The sequence below is a fragment of the Periplaneta americana genome, chromosome 4 (genome assembly GCF_040183065.1).
Source record: "Periplaneta americana isolate PAMFEO1 chromosome 4, P.americana_PAMFEO1_priV1, whole genome shotgun sequence".
Taxonomy (NCBI): domain Eukaryota; kingdom Metazoa; phylum Arthropoda; class Insecta; order Blattodea; family Blattidae; genus Periplaneta; species Periplaneta americana.
The window spans coordinates 103,117,545-103,141,356 of NC_091120.1; the positions used below are offsets into that span (position 1 = coordinate 103,117,545).

At 35.3% G+C, this 23,812-nt stretch overlaps 1 protein-coding gene across 1 annotated transcript in view; it reads right to left on the bottom strand.

Moving 5' to 3' along the window:
- The window catches only part of LOC138698941 (neuroendocrine convertase 1-like), a 435,125-nt gene extending 412,351 nt beyond the window's left edge, over positions 1-22,774 (bottom strand). Inside the window, exons 1-2 of the mRNA XM_069825139.1 lie at positions 22,769-22,774; positions 21,764-21,926 (exon numbers count right to left, since the gene is read on the bottom strand). Coding sequence (XP_069681240.1) covers positions 21,764-21,926; positions 22,769-22,774 — 169 coding nt within the window. The remainder of the gene's footprint in view (positions 1-21,763; positions 21,927-22,768) is intronic.
- Positions 22,775-23,812: the final 1,038 nt, after the last annotated feature.

Genomic DNA, 23,812 nt, shown 5'->3' on the forward strand with positions numbered 1-23,812 from the left:
GTTAGGACCATATGGTAATGCAGAATTTCTGCACGGAAATATCATATGTACTTCAGTACATCATTGTAATCTTCATCAAACCACGGTTTCTTTTTCTTTTTTTTCATAATAACTTATGCTCTGCTCAACTGTAATTTTGATATTATCTCTGATATTTTCCCACATGCTATTAACATCTAACGCTCTCTCAACTTCGTCGGAACTTCCTAAAGCGACAAACCTAATTTATTTGAAATTTCGACCTGATAATGTTTCTTAGTTTCCTCGGTCTTTAGTTTCGGAATATTGAATCTACTAACATTAACTTGTTGCTTTACTCGCTTGCATATTGACAGTATTTCTCTTAATTCTTCAATTACCAAATAATGGTCAGAATTACAGTCTACCCCGAGGTGGGGAAACCCAAGAGAATAATAGAAGTTCATGCTGTCATGCCTCCCACGACTCTTGGAGCTAATAACAACTTAAAAACAATGTATTTCTAAAAAAAAAACGAAATGTTCCAAAGGATCAGGAAAACCCAGTCATCGATGGTCTTACAGGTCTTAAAAGAAAATAATACAATTTCGAGTTAATGTACCTTTTCAAATGATTCTCATTCCTTTGCAGCCAATATCTACAAAACGAATATATGTCTTAAAAACAAATTTTAACAAACATGCCATTTTTTCTTTTTTATCATAAAAATGAAGATTTTCGCAGAAATGGTCAATTATCGCGAAAATTTTCCACAAAATTGCACCCATAAATAAGTCACATTTGTGATAAATCGTACATATACTACTTGCTGCATCACTCCGTTACATTTCGCGTTTATCGCCAATAAAAAAAACCCTGGATATTAAATCACTCAACTCGAAAATAATTGTAGATATGAGTAAAATCCGATGATGAAAATAATTATTGAACAGGCCCTAATTGGAAAATAAAAGTTCTATCCTGGACCGGGACTTTTCACTCAAGTCTGTCGGATTTAAATGCTGGTGTTTTAACCACTGAGTTATCCAGGTTTAAGTTCCAGCCCAGGATAGAATTTTTCTCTTTGAATTATACAAACTAGCAAGCCAATAGAAGGCCTGGTCTAAAGCTAATATTTACTTAACTATTTATTGCAGAGCCTACTTAACTTCTATTCACATGTTTGACGAAATTTTTTTATGTGTTGTGATATTAGAAGCATTACCATTATCATTATCATTATCATTATTATTATTATTATTATTATTATTATTATTATTATTATTATTATTATTATTGTCCCGCGCCGTGGCTTCGTGGTTTAAGGCATCCTCCCTAGGACTTGCATTACGGAATGCGCTGGTTCGAGTCCTCATGAGAGAAGACATTTTTTCGTGAAATTTCAGCCAGTGTATGGGACCGGTACCCAGAGTATCGTGATGCACGATAGGCTAGGTAGCGCAATCCGGTTACGAAAGTCAGCCATAACAGCTAGGGTAAATATTGTACTAACCACACGATACCTCCATTCTGATTGGATGATCGTCCACCTCTGCTTCGGCATGTGGTCATGAGGCCACCAGCCGGTCTGGGCCTTTAGAAGGCTGTGGCACCAAGAGTATTATATTATTATTATTATTATTATTATTATTATTATTATTAATAGTAATGTTAATAATGACAATAATAGAAATAGTAATAGTAATAATAATAATAATAATAATAATAATAATAATAATAATAATAATAAATGATAATAAAGGATAATAAAGTACAGAGCATTAACAAACGCAATTTTTAAGTACATACTCAAAAATTTAAGATTATGAAAAGAACGTGTTTTTACATGATAGACATTATAGGAAAAGAATAAAACAAGAATAGATAAAATAACATTAAGATCACCAGAATATCTAAATGTAGAGACTACGTGCAAACATGCAACACTAAAATTGTCATAACAGTAAGTTAGTTTGGCAACTCGTAATAATTTTATAACTTAGATTTAAAAGATTTCAGGCGACAGAGTTTCAGTGACGAGATACAGCAACAGTGACGGAAGAGGAATACAGAGATAATATGAATCCTCTAGATTCAAAACCCCATAAAGACCATTTTATTGAAAATTGAGTTATGCCCACATTTTGCTTGCTAAGAATGAATTCTAATGATTAATATAGTTTCAATTTAAAAAAGCCATTAAATTTGAATCAAAAGGTTTGTTAAAAGTCACTGTTAGGTTGAAAATTCCCTCTATTTTACACCAGTTACTGTCAAAATCCTTTAATTTGTGAAAGTGGATATAGGGAATTTTTAATCTATAGGATTCATATGTAGAGTGAAATTTCTAGCGTGTTTTCGCGTTGTGATGATGTTATGATAGCGAGAGTATGGAAATGGGCGAATAGATGAGAGGGGGGATGTGCATAATTCGGTACAGTACCAATTCCTTCTCTCATTTACAACCTAAGCCATGATAACTTCTGAAAAGAAGGTAGTATAAATGAACATGGGTTTATTATTAATATGAACTAAACAGTAATCGGCAGAGTGAGTTTGAAAACATCTGTTCTCATTAACAACAGAAGTTCCAGAATCAGCCTTCTGTCTAAAGGTGAACAGCGAATGTGGTAGCGACTGAAAGCTGTAAAGTCTTCCGGGAATTGAAGCCGAAAATGAAGTCCAGTAGGCATAGGAAACTTTGGAGAGCTGTGCTATAAAACTAGCAATAAATAAATATTCCTGAAGAAAAAACGTTTTCATTGAAATTCCCAGTTTGTCAGAATGGCTGATAGGTATTCTACAGAGGCCGAGAAGCGAATAAACGGACAGGCACAGAGAGAAATATCAAGGCCGATAAAGAGTTAGGCAAAAGGACGAGCGAGGGAGACAGAAGAATTTACGGACGAAGGGGTGGACGAACACATAATTTAACAAAACTGTGTAATACTCAGATATATTCAATATGCACAAATTCGCCTCATGATTATTGCGTGCTGGCAATGAACTGTAGATAAAGTGTAGGAGTTCTAGGAGAGAAAACAAAATCTTATTAAATCCATTAAATCGCGCGCTAAGTTTTCGTAGACTTGAATACAGAGCAGTGATATAGTTCATAAGAGTTTAGTGCTATTAATACAGTATTTATGACACATTTCGCATGCAATTTATCGCGAGGATCATTTAAGCGGTGTAAAGTTTCTTACGCATGCGTTGTATTCCTTCCCTCGCTACAAAGAACTCGTTAATGATTGTGATGACAACACAGAATCTCACCTCATATTTTCAGACTGGTTATATTAGTTAAAAATAACTCGAAACGATAGAACAATGTTTGTTTAGATATGATAACATTATTGCTAAAAAATTATGGGATCACTTTGAAAATGTTCTGCTCTTTGTAACGAATTTCTAAAAGTATGAAAATAAATTAATTCATTTTCTGTACTTCTCACAATATCAAGTAGACTAATAATTCCATCACCTGAAGATAATAGCCCCTAATACTGTTATGAATAATATATTCATTGTACATTTCGATTTTCCGTTTATAATCAGTTGCTTATCTTGATTAACCTATGAAGTTAGATAAAAAGAAACTTTATCTTTTAAAATATCCTAAGGACTAAAATTCGGCAGATGCAGATAAGTAAAACTTTCCTCTTATTACAATTTTGTCACAAAACCTTTTTTTTAATTGATGGCGGGTACTTGACTTTTCGTCATTCACCCGTATGAAGCCAGTTTTGTAGATCAATTTCTCAACATTTGTCGTAGTACAAGGTGCGCCATAGGAGGCTAGTCTACGATACACCCGCGATGAGATGAGATGATTATTGAGATTTGTTGGAATGCCACAGAGGAACCGGAGCTCTCAGAGGAAAACCCTGTGTTACCTGGACCACGATCTTGCCCAACACAAATTGTAAATCGTGTGTACGCCGGGAATAGAATCCGGGTTCACAGGATTATAAGTCCAGCGCTCTAGACACTAAACAACCGTGGCGTTGTATTTTAAAACAATAATAATTAATATTACTGTATGTCTGGGAATATTAACTGTAGGCATTGTTAGAAAAACTAGTTTAAACATATATCTACATTTAAGTTATGTAGTAACGTAAAATCTACTGGTATGCCTTTAATATATCGTGATAAGACAAATCACAATTCAAATGTCAGATGAGTGTGCTGTGAAATTTATTATTTTTTTTTTACGCTCCATGTGAATTATGAGTGCTACGATGTGTGATGAAATGTGAGATGTGTTATGTGATGAGCAATACCATTTGTGTTGTGAAATGTAATGTAGGATCTATATGTCGTGAGTTATTACTGTATATTTTGTAATGTGATGCGCATAACCGTCTGTATCGATGGAATATTTATTTTATAATGTATAATAGCAAACATATGTTGTGACATGGCACATGCAATTTGAAGTAATGGCTGCTCAGTCATAGTCCTTCATGGGCTATCTTCCCTCGGATTACTATTATTATTATTATTATTATTATTATTATTATTATTATTATTATTATTATTATTTTGTAATTCCATTAGATCATATTGATACAGACAAGGACTTGGAGGAACTCCCTGGTCGAAGCGAACACATACAAAGTGTGTTGCATATACACAAACACCCAGACTATATATACACCAAGGGATAATTCAAATGCCTCGGCAGATTCTGGAATGGATCCCAGGACCAGAGGTCTTAACTGATAGTTTTGAAAGTAGTAATATCTATAACGTGATTAAAATAGCCTCTCTAAATTAGTACACTATAAGTTATCAGTAATTAAGATAAATAAATAAACAAATAAATACATGAGTGAGGAAGTAAGTAAATTAGTAAGTAAATAAGTAAATAAATAAATAACTAAATAAATAAATAAATAAATAAAACAACTGCCAATTACTCTAGTCAAGTTCCACTGCATTGAATAAATAAAACTGCACTAATTGAGAAACAGCATTCATATTTTCTTTATGGCTTTGAATTATACAAACACTATACAGAATTCGTAATAACAGTAGTTTGTTCGCGGAATCAGTAGTGAATATTTTTATTTCTTAAATTGTAGCTGTGGCGGAAAAAAAAGAAAGGCGCGCCATTTGAGCAGTGTGACGAACTCATTTTATCCATGTAGTAGAAATGTAACTCGAGATGCAGTGTTCATACCCAGATTAAATAGATTCTAATGAGTTACAATATAACGAAACAAGTGAATAGCTAAAATTTTCAATTGCCAATATGCTATTTATCATGCTGTCAGATGGAAGATAAACACATCCCCGATTTAGTGGATATGATAACTCCATTCCCTAAAAAAGAGTGGGTTACTAGTCTACACAGTGGAAAAGCGTATTGGTGAATTCCGAGGTGTGACGTCATGCTTCATCCACAAGTATCCTCAGTTCCAGTTAATACTCATGCAGTTCAATATGTCGAAGTCAGGAATGGTAATGCCAACCAACAAGGAAGGCTCACCAAGTGATAATGGATTTTCACAACGATTCTTCCTCCGCATACGTTCCATTCGAAATAAGAAATATTCCTATAAATTTCTACATCCGAAGAAAGCCTAGTTTTCGAAATACGATTTTTTCAAATTCTTCAATTCAGAGCTGTAACAGCTAATGCAAACAGTGTTATATGCTAGACATATCAGGCAATAAATTTCATCTAGCTGCTTACCATAGGCTGTCAAAATCTCCTTAAATAATACATGTTATAAAAATTACATACAGTATCAGATATATAATATTCATGGAATTTAATATATAATAGTATATGAAGAAAGGAAATATAAGCATACCTGAAATTACTCACTGTACTGATCATAGTAGCGAAAATCGTTGTAAAAATGTTCTAAACACAGCGAGACTTTACACCACAAACATTTGAGAAAAATAAGTTTCTCACAGTCAGTTTTAGAGCAGTTCTGTACATCAACGTGAAACCAGAATTCTGCAGGAGTGACGAATTTATCAGATTTGTTGTCAAGGTACCCGTCTTTATACCAGCCTTATTTAAACATATTTACACACATCTAGAAGATGAAAGCTGATTGCGCGTTAAGGACTGCAATTTTATCACATTATCTCTCTGATGCAATATAGTTTTCGTGCCAAGTAACAGAACACTATCAGAGAACTTCCGAAGTTTTGGATTATCTTTTTCATACTTACAGCTAATAACATCACATCTTACAAAAAGGCAGCAGTATGTTTCATTCAATCAAGTAACATGAAAACCATTCACAATAACTTCAGGTGTACCCCAACGATCCAATCTTGCTTTTTATTTTATATTAATGACTTGCCAAAACAGGTTATGCACTCTAAATGTTTACTATATGCTGATGATGTTAAATTGTGTAAAGTCACTGACAAACAACAAGACGCTTTTGATTTATAACATGATTTGGACAGACTATATAGATGGAATATTGACAATTTTCTTCTGTTAAATCGTAATAAATGTTTTATGACGTATTCTAAAAATAAGATAATATAATTGCTGAAAATTGGTATGAAATTAGTGGTGTGAAATTACGTACTTAGAGTGGAATCATTTAAGGATTTGGGTATTTATTTTACACTTAACTTACGTTTTAAAATGCACTTGAATCACGTGGGAATTGATGCATATAGAAAATTAGGATTTATAATCAGAAATACAAAATAATTTAAACATACAAATACTATTGATTCTCTATATAAAATTCTAGTTAGGAGTAAGCTACAGTATGCGTCTATAATATGGCCACCTCAGTTCAAGTCCCATCAGATGCAAATAGAAAGGGTACAGAAAGGATTTTTACGTTCTTATACACTCATCTTAGTACACAAACATAACTCTTCACAGATACACATCTTGCATAATGTGACCCGCCGAAGTGGTGTGCAACTTGAAAATGGGTCATAGTCCAGCCATCTATCCGCAGTATGCGGAAACCGAATCACGAAGGTGAAGTGGGTGGGCATTAGACACACACACACACACACACACACACATGTTTAAAAAAATCAAGTGTCGTCTTATGAAAAGCAAATTTGATATAATCAGTTATTTTTTAAATTTAATTATAAAAATTTAAAATCTAGACGATTAATAAATAGCCAAATTTTACTCTATAAGACTGTTAACGGTATATTGAATAACTGTGATTTTGTTAAATTCCTTCAGTTCAATGTAAAAGGAATAGAATTAGGTCACAGGCAACCTTTTGTTATTCCAATTTCTAGAACTGTTTTCTTCAAGAACTCTCCATTCTTTGTTATATGTAATATTTACAACTCTCTGTCTTTAAACTGTGATTCTCAATTAGATTTCAGTTTATCAGTTAAAAAATTTCATATAATATTAAAAAGAACTATATTTCCTTAGATATTTAAATTATGAATAAGTGTATTATAATATTTTACTCTAATTTTGAAATAATTTGATATTATTATATTGACATTTGGCACTATATTAACTACAATATAGCCACCGGCGTAGCTTAGGAAGCTAAAGCGCTTGCCTGCCGATCCAGAGGTGCGCTCGTGCGTGGGTTAAATTGCCGCTTGGGCTGATTACCTGGTTGGGTTTTTTCCGAGGTTTTCCCCTATTATAAGGCAAATGTCAGGTAATCTATGGCAAATCCTCGACCTCATCTCGCTATCAATTCCATCGACATTAAATAACCTCGTAGTTGATACAGCGTCGTTAAATAACCAAGTGAAATAAAAATAAATTAACTGCAATATTATATTCCGGCATCTATTACATATCTTTCTTTCTTTCGTTTGTGTTGCTTCTTTTGTTTTTTCCTATTATGTATTTTGTATATGTATCAATGCACCACCTATAATAATTGGAAACTTGCTTTTGTTGCTGGTGAAGTTTAAATAAATAAATGAATAAACGAAATAATAATTAAGTAATTAAATAAATAAATGAATGAATAAATAATTAATTAAATAAATAAAACAAATCAATAAATCAAAAAATAAATTGAATGAATGAATGAACGAACGAACACTACATTACATTACATACATGAGATACATTACATTACATTCGCAAACCTCGATAATTATGTGTTGGTTATGTGAGAAAATTCTCTAGGGGAAAAATATCGTCAACTTTGGAATCTATTAGAATGAGGGATGTGAGACCTAGATTCGATCAAGAAATTGAGAGCTTCGGAATTAACACAGTGGGCTGTGTCTCTCATTGCACGTAATTTAGACGCCGAGTATTTAAAATGGGCATCCTGTCAGTCTGTTCACAAGCAATAAACTCGACTCACAGAGACAGTAACTAATGACCTGTGCCACATGCAGTTTGTGACGCAACACACAGCGCCATCCAATCACAGAACTGAGCTCATTTTACGCATTTACCTCTGTCCTTATTTGCTCCCACGTATCTTCTAATGAGTAAAGCAGATGTGTTTACAAAGATTCTGCACAATTCTATGAGCCTGATTATTTTCACTGTTTTAGGAGGATATACATGAAATTCATTAAACAAGTTAAAGTTATGTAGGCTATGAATTTTATAAATAATAAAAATTGTAAATTTAAACTTATACATATTCTTATAGTGTAGTAGACATAAAACAAATTGTATTACTTCTTAATTTAACATCAGGAATCCGCCCCTGAGCACGAGTTCTACTCTTTCAGGGGTGAGCTAAAATTGTATCTATGTATACTATATTTTATGTTATAAGTATTAGCAAAATAAAATAAAGACAAAAATAGGAAGGGATGACCTCAGGAAGTCACTTACTAATTACAGTTATTTATCCCACTTCAGTTATACGAAGTGGAAGTGATAACTCTGCAGATTGAAGGGGACAATAATATATTTCATTAAAATAAATAAAATCTTCGGAAAGCATATTATGTGTCTTTCTGGTGTTAAATTTTACTACCTGTTAACATGTTTCGGTCTGCTATTGGCCATCTTCAGAACTGGTTGTTGCTAGTCTTGGTGTCTTTGGTTTTGTTTGCTGTGGGAATGTGTTTATGTAGTGTAATGTGGAGTCAAAGAGTGTGTATGTTCTGAAATTGACTTGTGTGTTGAGAATTGCATTTGGATTTGTTTTTATTTGTCTGTATATTTCGTATTGTTCTAGTGTGTTTAGTTTCTGGCTTTTTGGTTGGATGTGTAGAATTTCCATGTCTATGTTGATGTCTCTGTAGGTGTGGTTAGCATTTGTGATGTGTTCTGCATATGTGGAAGTATTTTGTAATTTTGTTATGGCTGTGATGTGTTCTTTGTAACGTGTTTGAAATGATCCGCCTGTCTGTCCTATGTACAAGTTGTTGCAGGTGTTACATTTGAGTTTGTATATGCCTGTGTGATTGTGTTTGTTTGTTTGTGTTGTTTGTGTGTTGGGATATTTTTATAGAGTATTACTTGTTCTGTATGCGATGTTGTAATTTAATTTCTTGAATGAGGTTGCAATCTTGTGTGTGTTTTTGTTTTCGTATGTTAATGTGATGTATTTTTTGTGTTCTTGTTTTTGTGTTGTATTCTTATGTTTCTTGTGATTATGTTTTTTCTTTCGTATTATGTTGTCTATTACGTTGGGGTTTTATCCGTTTTCTTGTGCTATGTATTTGATTGTGTTTAGCTCTTCTTTGTAATCATGTTGGTTCATTGATATGTTGAGTAGTCTGTGTACCACTGTTCAGAATCCAGCTTGTTTGTGTTGTGTGGTGTTGGGTGATAGAAGAGAACACTTTTTAGCAACACAGTAAACATCTAATGTTCTTTTCTTCCTCACAAAAGATGGATAAAGTTTTGTTCTTCCCAATCATTATGGAAGTAATATTTCTATGCCTTCTTCTATTCACTTATTTCCTTTGAAAGAGATATTCTTCCTTATTAAACCGCCGCTGGTAACTACGCGGGTGAGTACATTGAAACACGTCAACAAACTATGCCGTTGCAGGTGAACTAGGTGATACAAGTTGAGAAGTCGCGTACTATAAGTTTTAAACGTACTATATTTGCCGACTGCTATCATAAGCAGATGAAGTTCCTCCCTTTATCGTACAACAGCCGCGGCGAAAATGCGACTCACGAGCACATTGTGGCTCGCAGTGCTTTTCTCTCGCTTCCTACCTACAACCCCCACCCTCTTACTCACTGGAGTCAAACTCCGTTCTATTTGTATTTGTCTCGGACCTGCGAGTGGCGTATCGTCGCAATATCTCTCTCGAAACCATATACCTCTATAAAAAACGAAAGTTTCAAGTAGGATGGGAGGATGCATTCTTTTGCTTACAATATGATGAAAATATTAAATGTATGATTTATTCACAAATATTACTAGGAAAATGGTTGTATAAAATAAAACGGCATTATAAGTTACTACATGTTACTGATGAAACATTAAAAGGTTAAGTGTTATTATTATTATTATTATTATTATTATTATTATTATTATTATTATTATTATCTCTGTACGTCGATTCTTTTACAGCAGATGTACGAATAATGCGGTTAGATTTTCAATTTAAACTCACAGATTTACAATGTGACGTTAAATGAAAGCTAGATGTAAGGACTTGACAGATATTGAACTTTTCAAATCTTTGGAAAAAAATAAATATTTGAAGCTTCGTTCTTTCCCTTGCTCTGTTGAAGCCATGTTCGCTGTAACTTACGTTAGTGAAAAATTATTTTCAACAATGAAAATAGTAAAAATCAAATTTAAATCACGACTGACAAACAAATACCTTCGTGAGCAACTACGATTGGCAGTAAGTGACATAATTCCTGATTTTGAAACTTTGTCGCAGAGACATTCTGAAGACAGTTAATTTTAGGTTGTGATAATGTGTCTTATGTTTTCTTGTTCATTTCTTTCTTCGTTACACGTCCTAAACATTAACTTCCCCTTCGGTTGTCCGCCTCCCTCCATAGGTGCTATGCACGTTGCAGCTTACACAGTGGCTCGGCGCACCATGGCCTTTTCGCCACGGCTGTCTTACAACGTTACCAATAGACTAACAAGTGTTATACTTGGCACTCCGAAGATTAATTTGAAAGCTGTGATACTCTCTGTACACAATTTATCACAATTGCTTGTTTAAGAGAGTGAAACTTCTGTTAATGAACACCCCTGAATAACGGACAATTCTAAATAGCGGGCATCTTTCAATAACGGACACTTTGAAATTACCCTGCAGAATTACACGCAATCTTATGGGAAAATACATTCTTAATTACGGACACGGACAATATTATATTATATACATATGTTTTACATAGACCTAATAATTTCTCGATAGCGGACGCTTTACGCACTAAAATTTGTAAATCATCTGGTAATCCTACTTTTCTCTCTTACGCCTTTGAACAACATGTCTCTCCACTCGTAACTCCTTACCACACACTTCTCCTTCTCTGGCGACAGAACAGTCGTCCCTTGCAGACATATTCTCCCCCACCAATTCCCTTACAAGTGGGACTGCAGTACAACAGGTGTGGAAAGTGAAAACATAATTTATAGAGAACTACTAATACCACAATTTGAGACATCTGGCCGACATCTACGTCTAACCACTAGGATACAGAATACAAAGAAAAGGTTAACTTAAAAATAAAGTACAATTTGATTTGCGGAAAGAATACAACAATGTTGTTGTTACCAAGAAGGCACTTATGAGGCAACTAGGCCAGGATATAATGGGGTAGGGTGACCAGTTCCTTCCCCCCTCCATTGTATACATCGCCGACTAGCTACATATTACACTAGTCAGACTTCAGATGCATATAAATAATTGTTCTTTCTCTGACACATCGTCAAGTGAGATGTACTGCCTGATAATACATGTACATACAGCCAGAAACTCAATGAGAACACCACCCAACCTCGAAAAATAGTACCTTAGCGCCGTCAGTGTCGGCCAGACCTGAAATACTCGTACATCCATGACAATATTATAAATCATGGGCTGTGCTGGACTGTGTCTTTGTTGCGTATGAACTAAATGTAAAGTGAACGCAAAGTACTCGAATGAGACAATATACAGCCAGCTCTGGATATAGTGAACTCGGTTATAGTGAACATTCGGCTATAGTGAACCTAAATCGTTGGTCGCAACCCGCATACATTAAAAAGTACATTAATATTTCCGTTTATAGTGAACGCTCACTTCGGTTGTAGTGAACCTAAAACTATAATTTCCCCAAGAAAATGTAATTTTAAAACGACCAAAATGGTAATTTAGGAAACCCTTTCTCCTATAAAGTTCCAAGAATATGTTCAGAACAAAATCTCAAACCTTCTACTCCTTAAGTGCATTGAAAGACAAAGGATTCATTCAGATTCCTGTACAGCTTGAAACTTGTTAAAGAGAATAGTGTATGCAATGAGGGCTAAAGGAAGGATTAGTTCTGACTCCTTTAAAAGAGGTTATTAGAACAATATGAAGAGAAAGTGTTTTCTTTTGTAAAAGGGAGTAGAGTGATGACCAAAAGATAAATTCGAGAAGGATTACAGTATAATGGTCCTCAATCCTTTCTCCCGCATCTTTGTAAAAGTGAACCCGGGGAAATTCCAAGGCCAAGTACACAATACCTCTAGTGGGAAGAGGTGCAAAATCGGTCAGTGCCTACTGCCTACATGACCATATTAGATTCAAGTTTTGAACTGTGAACATCAGGATGTCAAAGTGTAAAGTGTTTAAGTTGGAAGATACAGCGAACATTAGTACTGATATTGAACGTGGTCTGTCCCAAACAGGCATCAATACTGTATGTATAGCAACGTCAGTAGTATAAAAACAGACACCTCTGTTTTAGTGAACCTCGATATAGTGAACGAAATATGCTGGTCAGCAGAGGTTCACTATAATCGGAGTTGACTGTACTTCCAACAAAATTCGAGCTACGTCCTGTTGCTTGCATGTTTTCAATAGCGGTAGTCTTTTTTATCCAGTGGCCATTTTGTCTGTAGATTCAGACTTCAGCTTTAGTTATGTTTGTCTACAAATAAATTGGACATAATTGATGTTATTTCAATTATTTCATTTGTTACATCTTTAAAATAGTAATTTCTTAAGTTATAGTTAGTACAAAAGAATGATGATGGCAAAGTGTGTGATATTTACATAGCATCGTAAATTACTACAGTTACTGCCTCCGTTTCCCATATAATATGACATAATTCCAGTTCAATTTCCTAGACGTCATACAGCAATGCGACTTCATAACTTGAAAATTGCATTTCTTTAGATTAATGCAATATTCCGCATGAAGTTCTAGAGTGTCTCACATATATGTATGTGTACTTTCATATCCTATATTAATGCATGAGAGTGTTTTGTTACGGACCTGTAGCTGCCGCGTTAACGTGAAAGATAATACACGAGGGAAATCTTTCCGCGGCGCGGGTATTTGTCGCCAAGTAGATAATGTCAACACTGCAGCTGCAGCTCACGTGCATCACAAAAAGACACTGTCATAATATTACGAGTCATGACAAATGTAGAATTATCTTCCGCATTTACTGTTGTAGTAGATATTAAAGAAGAAGAAGAAGAGTATAGTGATAAAATGGTATAAAATCCCCATCTAACTTTTCTTTTCCTTTACAGACACTAATCAGAGGCAAAGAGTTATTATTCGTCTGTCAGTATAAGACGAGACTATAATGTTTGAACATATTGGGTGCTATGCATAGACATTTCACTAACCCGCGCTACGAGCGTGCTAAACTAGCCCCGGTTATCGAGTGATTACTTGTACAGGATTCATATCATATCATATCATATCATATCATATCATATCATATCATATCATATCATATCATATCATATCATATCATATCATATCTCTCACACTTGTTATGAATACGAAAAACGTTAGTTCGCTGATCATCCACCGGAAGCCCGCGCTAAGAATGTCAATGAATATGGCCCTTAATGTCGTCTTTAAGGCAGTTGAGTAGTCTATACTTTCGGTCTGCCAAGCAGGAGGTCCGGGTTCGAATCGTGGTCAGGACTGGGATTTGCCACTGGCGGACAAGGTCCCATTTAGGATTTTTTGTGGTTCTCCCGTTTTCCCATATTAGGCATGAACGTCATTTCGTTCGATATTAATTTCATTAAAATTTCATAGCATTGGCTGGTTGCGAACGGATGTAGCTGGTCTAGAGACGAGTGGGATTGTCTGCTGGAAACCTGGACACTCAGCAAACTTTAGTGTAGTCAGCTGGTGTGATTGAGAATACATAATTCCTTCAAATGGACGTAGCGCTAAAGTTCGCCCTTCCCATTCAGGAAGATGAGTACGATGACCATTATGATGATGATTACTATAGTCGCAACGCTGTTATTCCCGGCGTGACTCCTCCTCTTTGCTTATACCTTAGGAAGTGAAGGCTCTATAAAGTGTAGGTACGTAGTATCGTTTGCCATTTTTGTTCACTAGGATCGCTAATTTCGCTTTATTACAGACAATGCGAAATAGTACCTGGACAGTCAATTGTTCGTAGCACCCTCAAAACTCGAGCTTCATGATTGTATATACTATACTGTGGTACTATCGTTATTATACTGGGTGTTCATTTCAAAGTCTGTCATGACGTCACTGTTGTTGGGTCACCGATTTGAAGCGAGTTTCATTTTATATGTTAGAGAAGTTGCCTATTATTTAAGGCGTTCTTCAATCTGAACTTGAGAACGTGTACGGTATAACTTGAACGTCGTAGCAACAGATGGCGGTCTGTACGGTCTGTGTGCTACCATAACCTCTTTCGAACTGTGTTTTGCGCCGGCAAGTCGTACGCAGGGTATTTGTTATCATCGGTTGCGTACGGTAACATTCCACAACACAAATCAAATGCTCCGTGTCCATGTTGACCGTCGAAGTTAATGTCAACAAATACGTAAGTAATCGTCTTAACCCTCTCCCCATATCCCGACAGTACGTATTTCCAAACAGTTCACATTCCTGCCACTACCGGCGTTACCGTACGTATCGGCACGTACTCTTCAGAATGAACGCCGTACTTGCTAGCCAACTTCTCTGCCTCTTAGATTATACAGCTGAGCTGCGCAAGTGTAGGAAGATTGAATTCTCTAGACTCATCAGCTAGCCACATGACGGCATACAGCGAGCCAAGACACATTTTGAACTGAACACCCAGTAGTTATTTTCTTAGTGCGTCTGCATCGCTGCAACCTTGGTGAACCAAAAGAGATGGACTCTTTCTGTGAAGGATTTTATACAGAATTGGAGTTGTACTATATTATTATTATTATTATTATTATTATTATTATTATTATTATTATTCCGCTGTAGCCTGTCATAAGCCAGCTTGAGGAAGAAGAAGGGAGAGGGAAATACCCCGTAAAAATCAAAGGCTCAGTTCTCAGTTGACACTACCCGTGTAGGGTTCCTTACTCAGAATTATTTCTAATGAAGTCCCCAAACGATCGACAGAGACTTGGTTGCTATATTACGTGATGAAGCAAGCGGAAGGAGTGACGCTCTCTTTCATAGGTAAAAGGAGAGTTTTGATTAGAAACCTTAAGATGTCAGCCCCATCACTAATCTGTCTACGCATTGGTACTGCACACTAGGGAAATTTAATAGATTCAGCAGCTTAAAATAAAGAAAACAAACCACATGAATATTTTATAACGACCTATAATTACGAGCAAGGCAAAACGATCTAGTATAGCAACATATCTCAAAATCGGAATATGTAACGTAAGTTACAACTTCCATAAAGAAAACGAACTCGAAAATAAACTTAAAAGAATTAAAGTAGCTATTGCAGGAATCATTGAAACTAAAATTAAATGTAATGGGTGAAAATAATTGAATTGATGTGCTTTGTTATACAGTGAAGTAATATTAAATGAAAGAGCAGCAGCAGGTGTACCATTTTTAATTAATAAATCATGTGAAAATAAAAGTCACAGTTATACATTTATCAATGTAGAAATTCAATTTTGCTAGCAAAAATAGAAGAGAACATCTTATAGTTTTGTGTACACCAGAAGAAATAAGAGATATAAAAGAAAACTTTTTTTTACACTTATTACGAAATATGATAGGTAATATTAATATGAATGTTTAATTACAGACTTTAATACAAGAGTTGTTAATACAACAATAGAAAATTAGTAGGCACAAATGGTGAATCAACGTTAAACTCTGATGGAAGAAGACTGATAGTCTTTTCGGTGTTTAATGAGTTGAAAATAACTAATACGTTCTTAAACATAAGGATAACCATAACATGGAGCGAGAGAGGTACTAGGACTGTAATTGATTATGTTCTGGTTAATTTGAAGTCTTCAGCATTAGCAGAAGATGCAAAAGTATATTGAGATGCTGATATTAGTTCAGATCATATTTTAGTATTATCTAACATGGAATTATTAAAAAGGTGGACAACAAAAAAGTCAGAAGAAATATTTAAGGATACATACAAGTATACAGGCATTTCCAACTGTGGGTGAAGAAAGAATGATCTGAAACTGATCAGAAAGAGGAAAAGGAATTGGTTGGGTCAGTGGCTGAGAAGTAACTGCCTACTGAATGATGCACTGGAAGAAATGGTGAACGGGAGAAGAGTGGAGCAGAAGCAGATATCAGATGATAGACGACACTAAGATATATGGATCATATGCGGATACTAAGAAAAAAGGCAGAAAATTGGAAAGATTGGAGAATGCTGGGTTTGCAGTGAAAGACATGCCCATGGGCAGAACATGTATGTATGTATGTATGTATGTATGTATGTATGTATGTATGTATGTAGATGGATTTATTGAGCAATATTACACATACAGATGTACCATATTAACAGAATTTTCACTTAAATCCCATGCACGGGTCTTCTGACCGTACGTGCTGTGAAAAACAAGTCCTACTTTGTAGGTTTCACCCCCCCCCCCCACCTATAGTTAGATTCAACCACTCACCAAAAGAGCACACAGATTAAAATAAAAAAGGCACAAACACAACACAATGTATAATTGAGTATCCCTTCGTCAGTTCGCATCACAAACTTCAACAGCTGAAGTTCTAATCTGTCTCGCATTCAAGAGGAACAATCCAGCCAAAAAAAAAGATGTATGTATGTATGTATGTATGTATGTATGTATGTATGTATGTATGTATGTATGTATGTATGTATGTATGTATGTATGTATGTATGTATGTATGTATGTATGTATGTATATCTTTCAATTATTTTAAATTTTACTTTTAATCATACAACATAACACAATAGAACGTTGAAACTAAATCATAGAGGAAATGTAATAGGCCTAAATGAATTAAATGTCTTGGCTGCTGCAATACAATATACAGTACAATAAAGTGAACGTAAGACTTCTTGATAACAATTTCTTCATGAAATACATTAGTAACTAGTTGCTTTTATGAAATTAGCTTTTTAATTCTAATAATGTACACAGTATTAGTATTACGAAAATCAGATATACATTTGCTCTGAATTATTAAGGCTATTCTTGGGATGAAATTTGATGTCACATGTCGCAGAGCCGAATTCAAGTCTATGTTGCTTATGTTTGACCTTACAGAAGATCTCGTGATGTACATGTGTAACAAGAATTTCTAATAAACATGCGTAGATCTAAATATTGGCATTAACCTGGCTCCAAAGGCATGCATATGTGGGTATTTATCTTTCCGCAACTTCTTGAATAAATCCATTCCTCTAACAGACCAATACTTATTCCTGTTGTGCGTGTCATGTTTAAGTTCAATTTCTTCCATTTGTAACTCGAGAGGAACTCTATATTTCCTTCTTCCAACGGATTCCAAAATAAACTACAGTAAATAGCTAGTTCTTCTTATAGATTCCGCGAAACATTTATAACGGCGGGTCCACACCTGTGGAGTAACGGTCAGCGCGTCTGGCCGCGAAACCAGGTGGCCCGGGTTCGAATCCCGGTCGGGGCATGTTACCTGTTTGAGGTTTTTTCCGGGGTTTTCCCTCAACCCAATACGATCAAATGCTCGGTAACTTTCTGTGCTAGACCCCGGACTCATTTCACCAGCATTATCACCTTCATATCATTCAGACGCTAAATAACCTAGATGTTGATACAGCGTCGTAAAATAACCCAATAAAATAAAAAAAAATTATAACTGCGGAGGGGATCATCGTACTGACCACACGATACCCCGTACTAGTTAGATGATCGTTCACCTCTATGGCATGTGGACGTAAGGGGGCAAGCAGTTGGAAAATCAGTATGCTGCCACACACAGGATTATTATATTATGGTCATGGAGCTGAATTTAACCTAATTTATCGTATCTCATAGCACATTTAGAGAGAGTACTACAAGTACATATTAACATTTAAAAACATATTTTCAGCTTAAAAATTTTCATTCCTATCTCGCATAGAGGGTAGCAACTCATTTTTTATTTACTTTTCGCAGAAAGTCGATTTTCCATCACGAAAACCTGTTTTTAATTATTATGAAATATAACTGAAGCATGAATTTTGAGGACGATTATATTGATTATTACACTTTTACTACGTCATACTACTTTTGACCAATAAAACGATACGAAAGAAGATCTTTCAACTAATCATGACTGCTTTTCGCTACAATTTTATCACTTCCTTGCATTTGTTTATTTTATCACTTCCATATCATTTGTTTATTTGTTTGCCAAAATTTCAAAGTGCAAATTCTTTACAGTATTATAAAACATGCTCTGTCATTTGTTTCCGCATAGATAGTCAACTGAAAACGGCGGCTCCGCTCAAACGTTTTGCTGAAGCTAACATTAGTGGAGCAGAATTTTAATAACTCAATTAATATTTTATTGCATTAGAGTACTTTACTTACTTACTTACTTACTTACTTACTTACTTACTTACTTACTTACTTACTGGCTTTTAAGGAACCCCGAGGTTCATTGCTGCCCTCACATAAGCCCGCCATTAGTCCCTATCCTGAGCAAGATTAATCCAGTCTCTACCATCATATCCCACCTCCCTCAAATCCATTTTAATATTATCTTCCCATCTACGTCTCGGCCTCCCCAAAGGTCTTTTTCCCTCCGGCCTCCCAACTAACACTCTATATGCATTTCTGGATTCGCCCATACGTGCCCATCTCAAACGTCTGGATTTTATGTTCCTAATTATGTCAGGTGAAGTATACAATGCGTGCAGCTCTGCGTTGTGTAACTTTCTCCATTCTCCTGTAACTTCATCCCTCTTAGCCCAAAATATTTTTCTAAGAACCTTATTCTCAAACGCCCTTAATCTCTGTTCCTCTCTCAAAGTGAGAGTCCAAGTTTCACAACCATACAGAACAACCGGAAATATAACTGTTTTATAAATTCTAACTTTCAGATTTTTTGACAGAAGACTAGTTGACAAAAGCTTGTCAACCGAATAATAACAGACATTTCCCATATTTATTCTGCGTTTAATTTCCTCCCGCGTGTCATTTATATTTGTTACTGTTGCTCCAAGATATTTGAATTTTTCCACCTCTTCGAAGGATAAATCTTCAATTTTTATAGTTCCATGTCGTACAATATTCTGGTCACGAGACATAATCATATACTTAGCCTTTTCGGGATTTACTTCCAACCCTATCGCTTTACTTGCTTCAACTAGAATTTCCGCATTTTCCCTAATCGTTTGTGGATTTTCTCCTAACATATTCACATCATCGGCATAGACAAGAAGCTGATGTAACGCCTTTTTGAAATCTATGAATAAATGAGTATTGGAGTAATTTATTTCTTCTTATCTTTATATACTTTCTTCTAATTGTGTAATAGTGAGTTAAATCCCACTCGTCTTTTAATTTTCTCTAGATAAATCAAAACTTCTAGTGAGATTACTGTTGATAAAATTTTGCCAACAGATAAGTAAGAAGTCACTGACCATTAAAAAAATGAAAGTGTTATTTTTGCTAACGCTGATTAACTGTTAAGTTATTTAAATTAATAAACAACAAGTCCACTGTGTTAACATTTTAAATAATGGTGTTATTGTACCTGGTTGACAAGTTTCGATGTTATTTTCAACATCTGTTGAAACCTAATGAGATCCAGCGCTATCTTCTGATTTCCTGTTATGGTGGGGTGTGTTCTGAAATTCAATTGAGTGTTTAGGATGTGTTTTGGGTGTGTATTTTGTGTATCTATAAATTTCTTATTGTTCTAGAGTACGGTATCAAGTTCCTGCTACACTCAGTTGAATTTCAGAAACACACCCTTTTTTCTACAATAATGAACACAACTCACCACAACAGGAAACCAGAAGATAGCGCTGGAACTCACTAAGATGAGCAGATGATGAAAATAACATCGGAACCATTGTCAGTGCTGTACAATAACATCATTATTTAAAATGTTGACACAGTGAAGTGGTTATTATTGATTTAAATAACTTAAGAGTTAAGCAGTGTTTGTATACTAAGTGTTAAAAGAGTGTGTGCAAGAATTAAGAAAACATTTCACCCATGTCTTTCTTTAAATAAATACGCCTTATCATTTCCGGTTGAATCGATTTGTAGGCAATAAACATGAAAAAACTTTCCTTCAATAGAATAGGAGAAATTCCTGTAGACGCAGACAGAGAGACAGACAAGCGTTCACTACATCGTCTCGCACTCATCGGACGAATCGCACGGATCGGAAAAAGACAGTCTTTGCTGTAATTATTATGTAACCGCGTTCACTACATCGTATCGCACGCATCGGTTCTCGGTAAATCCGTCCACGTTTCTCGGATGAGCAACTTTTCCGATAAGTGTGATCATGGCCTTCTTTAATAAATCAATTTTAATTGCTCAAATGTTACTATTATATTGTGCCATGTTCAGTGTCGCGCCAAAATGGCAGACGGAAAACTTATTTCGCTTGCAGAAAACTGCGAAGAATTATATAAAAGGAGGCATTCCCATTACAGTAATCAAATCGTTTCTTACATATATATTATGTAACCAATATCTCTTTCGTTTCTTCCTCTTCAATTAAGAAACAATTACAAATTCTTATTCGCTATCTCTCATGATTAACAGACCTAATCTCAAAACTCCTATGTTTTCAGGAATGTCAATATCGTAAGTCATACGTTTCAAACAGCTGATAGGAATCCGATGAGACGATGAGGTAGAGCCGTTACAGTGAACACACTCTACTTAAAATATCTGTTGCGTGGATTCGTCCGAGGAGTGCGATACGATGTACGGAACGCTTACCTTCAGAAAGAACTTTCAAGGCATCAGGAATCTTGGATTTCTATTAAAATTTCTAAATCGATAGATCATTACAACATGGTACTATTATGTCATAAAATGAAAAAGTAGAAGGAATAACATAGTTAGAAATAAAGTGGATATATAAAATACAAAGAAAATAGGTTACCAGCAATGTTTTAAGAATCCAAATAGAGAGATCTTCGAAATATTATTGAAATAGTTCACATAACTATTAAATAGTCCCTCACTAGATGGAAGAATGGATTCTCTTAAGATTGAAAACGGTCAAACAAGTTTGAACTAATGAAGTGAGTTGTGGTAATGATGGTTATTATTATTATTATTATTATTATTATTATTATTATTATTATTATTTCTAGTGTTGTTATTATTAATAATATTATTAATATTTCTAAAATCAACATAATGAATGCATGTCTCGTAATAGTTTTCTCGTCTGACACTTCAGACTCACCTTAATCCAAATTCAGCTGTTGGATATAGTGCGAAGCTATAACAAGATCAAAATACAGCATAAGAAAGAGTAAAGCTGCCAAACCTGAGAATGCGAACATGCTGAGCGGCAGGAAGTGGCCACACATGCAGGTCGGTGGAGTAGCTGTGCTCCTCGCGACTTCTCCCGGTCTAGTGATGATGATGAAGAACACTTCATCATGCGTACCTGTCGTCACCCACTCTCTGATAAGCAGGCTGTCAGCACTCTATGTCTTGCACAGACTCGCAATTATGTAATAAGCAATCACTTTGCGCTCCACTGAACTCCTGACAATACGACAATTCCTTAATACGTTGACGCTGTCGAATAAAAGCGTCTCATCCAGTTCACGTGCTCCTCTGTTTATTCCCGTGAAGTGGATGTCAATTCGCTAACCGCCCCTGGAAAATAATATTTTAATTACTAGGTGCATAATATAAAGCACTGATAGGTCGCATAAATCAGGGGAAAACAATTACATTCTCCAGAAAATCAATCGAGATCTCATCAAGGATAATATGTTAAATCACATTTCAGAACATAAAAATTTGGGTGTATTTACCAAGCACATGAATTTCTCTAACCATATTACGGGTACTAATATTGTTTGCAGTAGGTTACATACAAAATACTAAGTTTTACGTATCGTTAACTCCAAATACTTCAATATATAATCTACCTTAAAAACAAATGTTCATGCATTAGCTGGGTCAAAATTGAGGGATGCTCTACACCAGTGGTGGGCAAAATGAACGCAACCCACAAGACAGGATTTAAATGGCAACTATATACTATGGGAGGGGTTGCACTCTACAGTACAGTGACGGATTTACAGGCAGTTGTGCCACTACACTCCTACCTACCATATGTAATTAGAATAGTCCATTCACGTGATATTTAATTAATCATTTTTCAAAGCAATTTCTTCGAAATTGGGATTTATATCTGTGCATACTATATTCAGTTGCACAAGGAGACGAGCATCACTTAAGCGGGATCTATGGTTGGACTTTATAAATTTCATTTTCGAAAACAGCTGTTCGCTTTGGTAGGATGATGAATACATACCGTCATTTCCCATAACTATGGTCCTGGAACACAACTATGGTCAAAGATCATTGTAGAAGTAACATAGACCGTTCGTAGATAGCTGCAGTGACTTGAATTCAAACTACGGTACAGCAAGAATATAGATAACGAGGTACTACGTTATGGAGTACAAAATTTGAATAGTTGTATCGTGGACAATAGCCTAGTTATGTTCCAGGACAATAGTTATGGGAAATGACGGTACTCAAAGCAAACTGTCGAAGCAGTGGATATGTAGTACTAGACATCTTTTAAAAATTTTAGCCCCCAGTAGACCTTCACATTCTGCTTTCAAGAAGCCATCATTCTGCAAGTCCAGTACCTCTAACTGCAATTCTGGGATAACATTTTCAATTTAAACATGAAAAGGTGTGGCAAAAATATTGAAATCTTTTTCCATCCTTTGAAAATCACTGAATCTGTGTTCTTTGAACTCGTATAACAGATGATCTATTTTAAGAATGTACAGTACATATTTAAGTTCGCGTCCTGGATATTTGTAACTAATCCTAAACATGAGGAATGAAAGAACTGCCTTTCTTGTAAGTGTGATATCCTCTCGATTCATATGATTCTGCGAAAGACCTTGTATCACTAATTAAGCTCCGAAGTACAGCAATCCAGTATAATCCGCCACGTACACGCGCAGTATTTTCATGGAGTGGGAGAAGGGGAAGGTAGGGGGTAAGTTTGATGCTTCGCTGAGGTCTGACGTCACTGCGGCAAAGCCTCAGGAATACCCACCATTGCTCTACAATAACAAGGTACGTGGATTTTTGGCAATAAGTAAAGGTAACATTGTTTTCACTAACAATGAAAGGCCTTCGCACATCTTCGTTTCTCAATTAGTATTATTGATACTTTATATATACTTACTTACGGCTTTTAATGAACCTGTAGGTTCATTGCCGCCCTCACATAACCCCCCCGTCGGTCCATATCCTGAGCAAGATTAATCCAGTCACTACAATCATATCCCACCTCCCTAAAATACATTTTAATATTAACCCTCCCATCTACGTC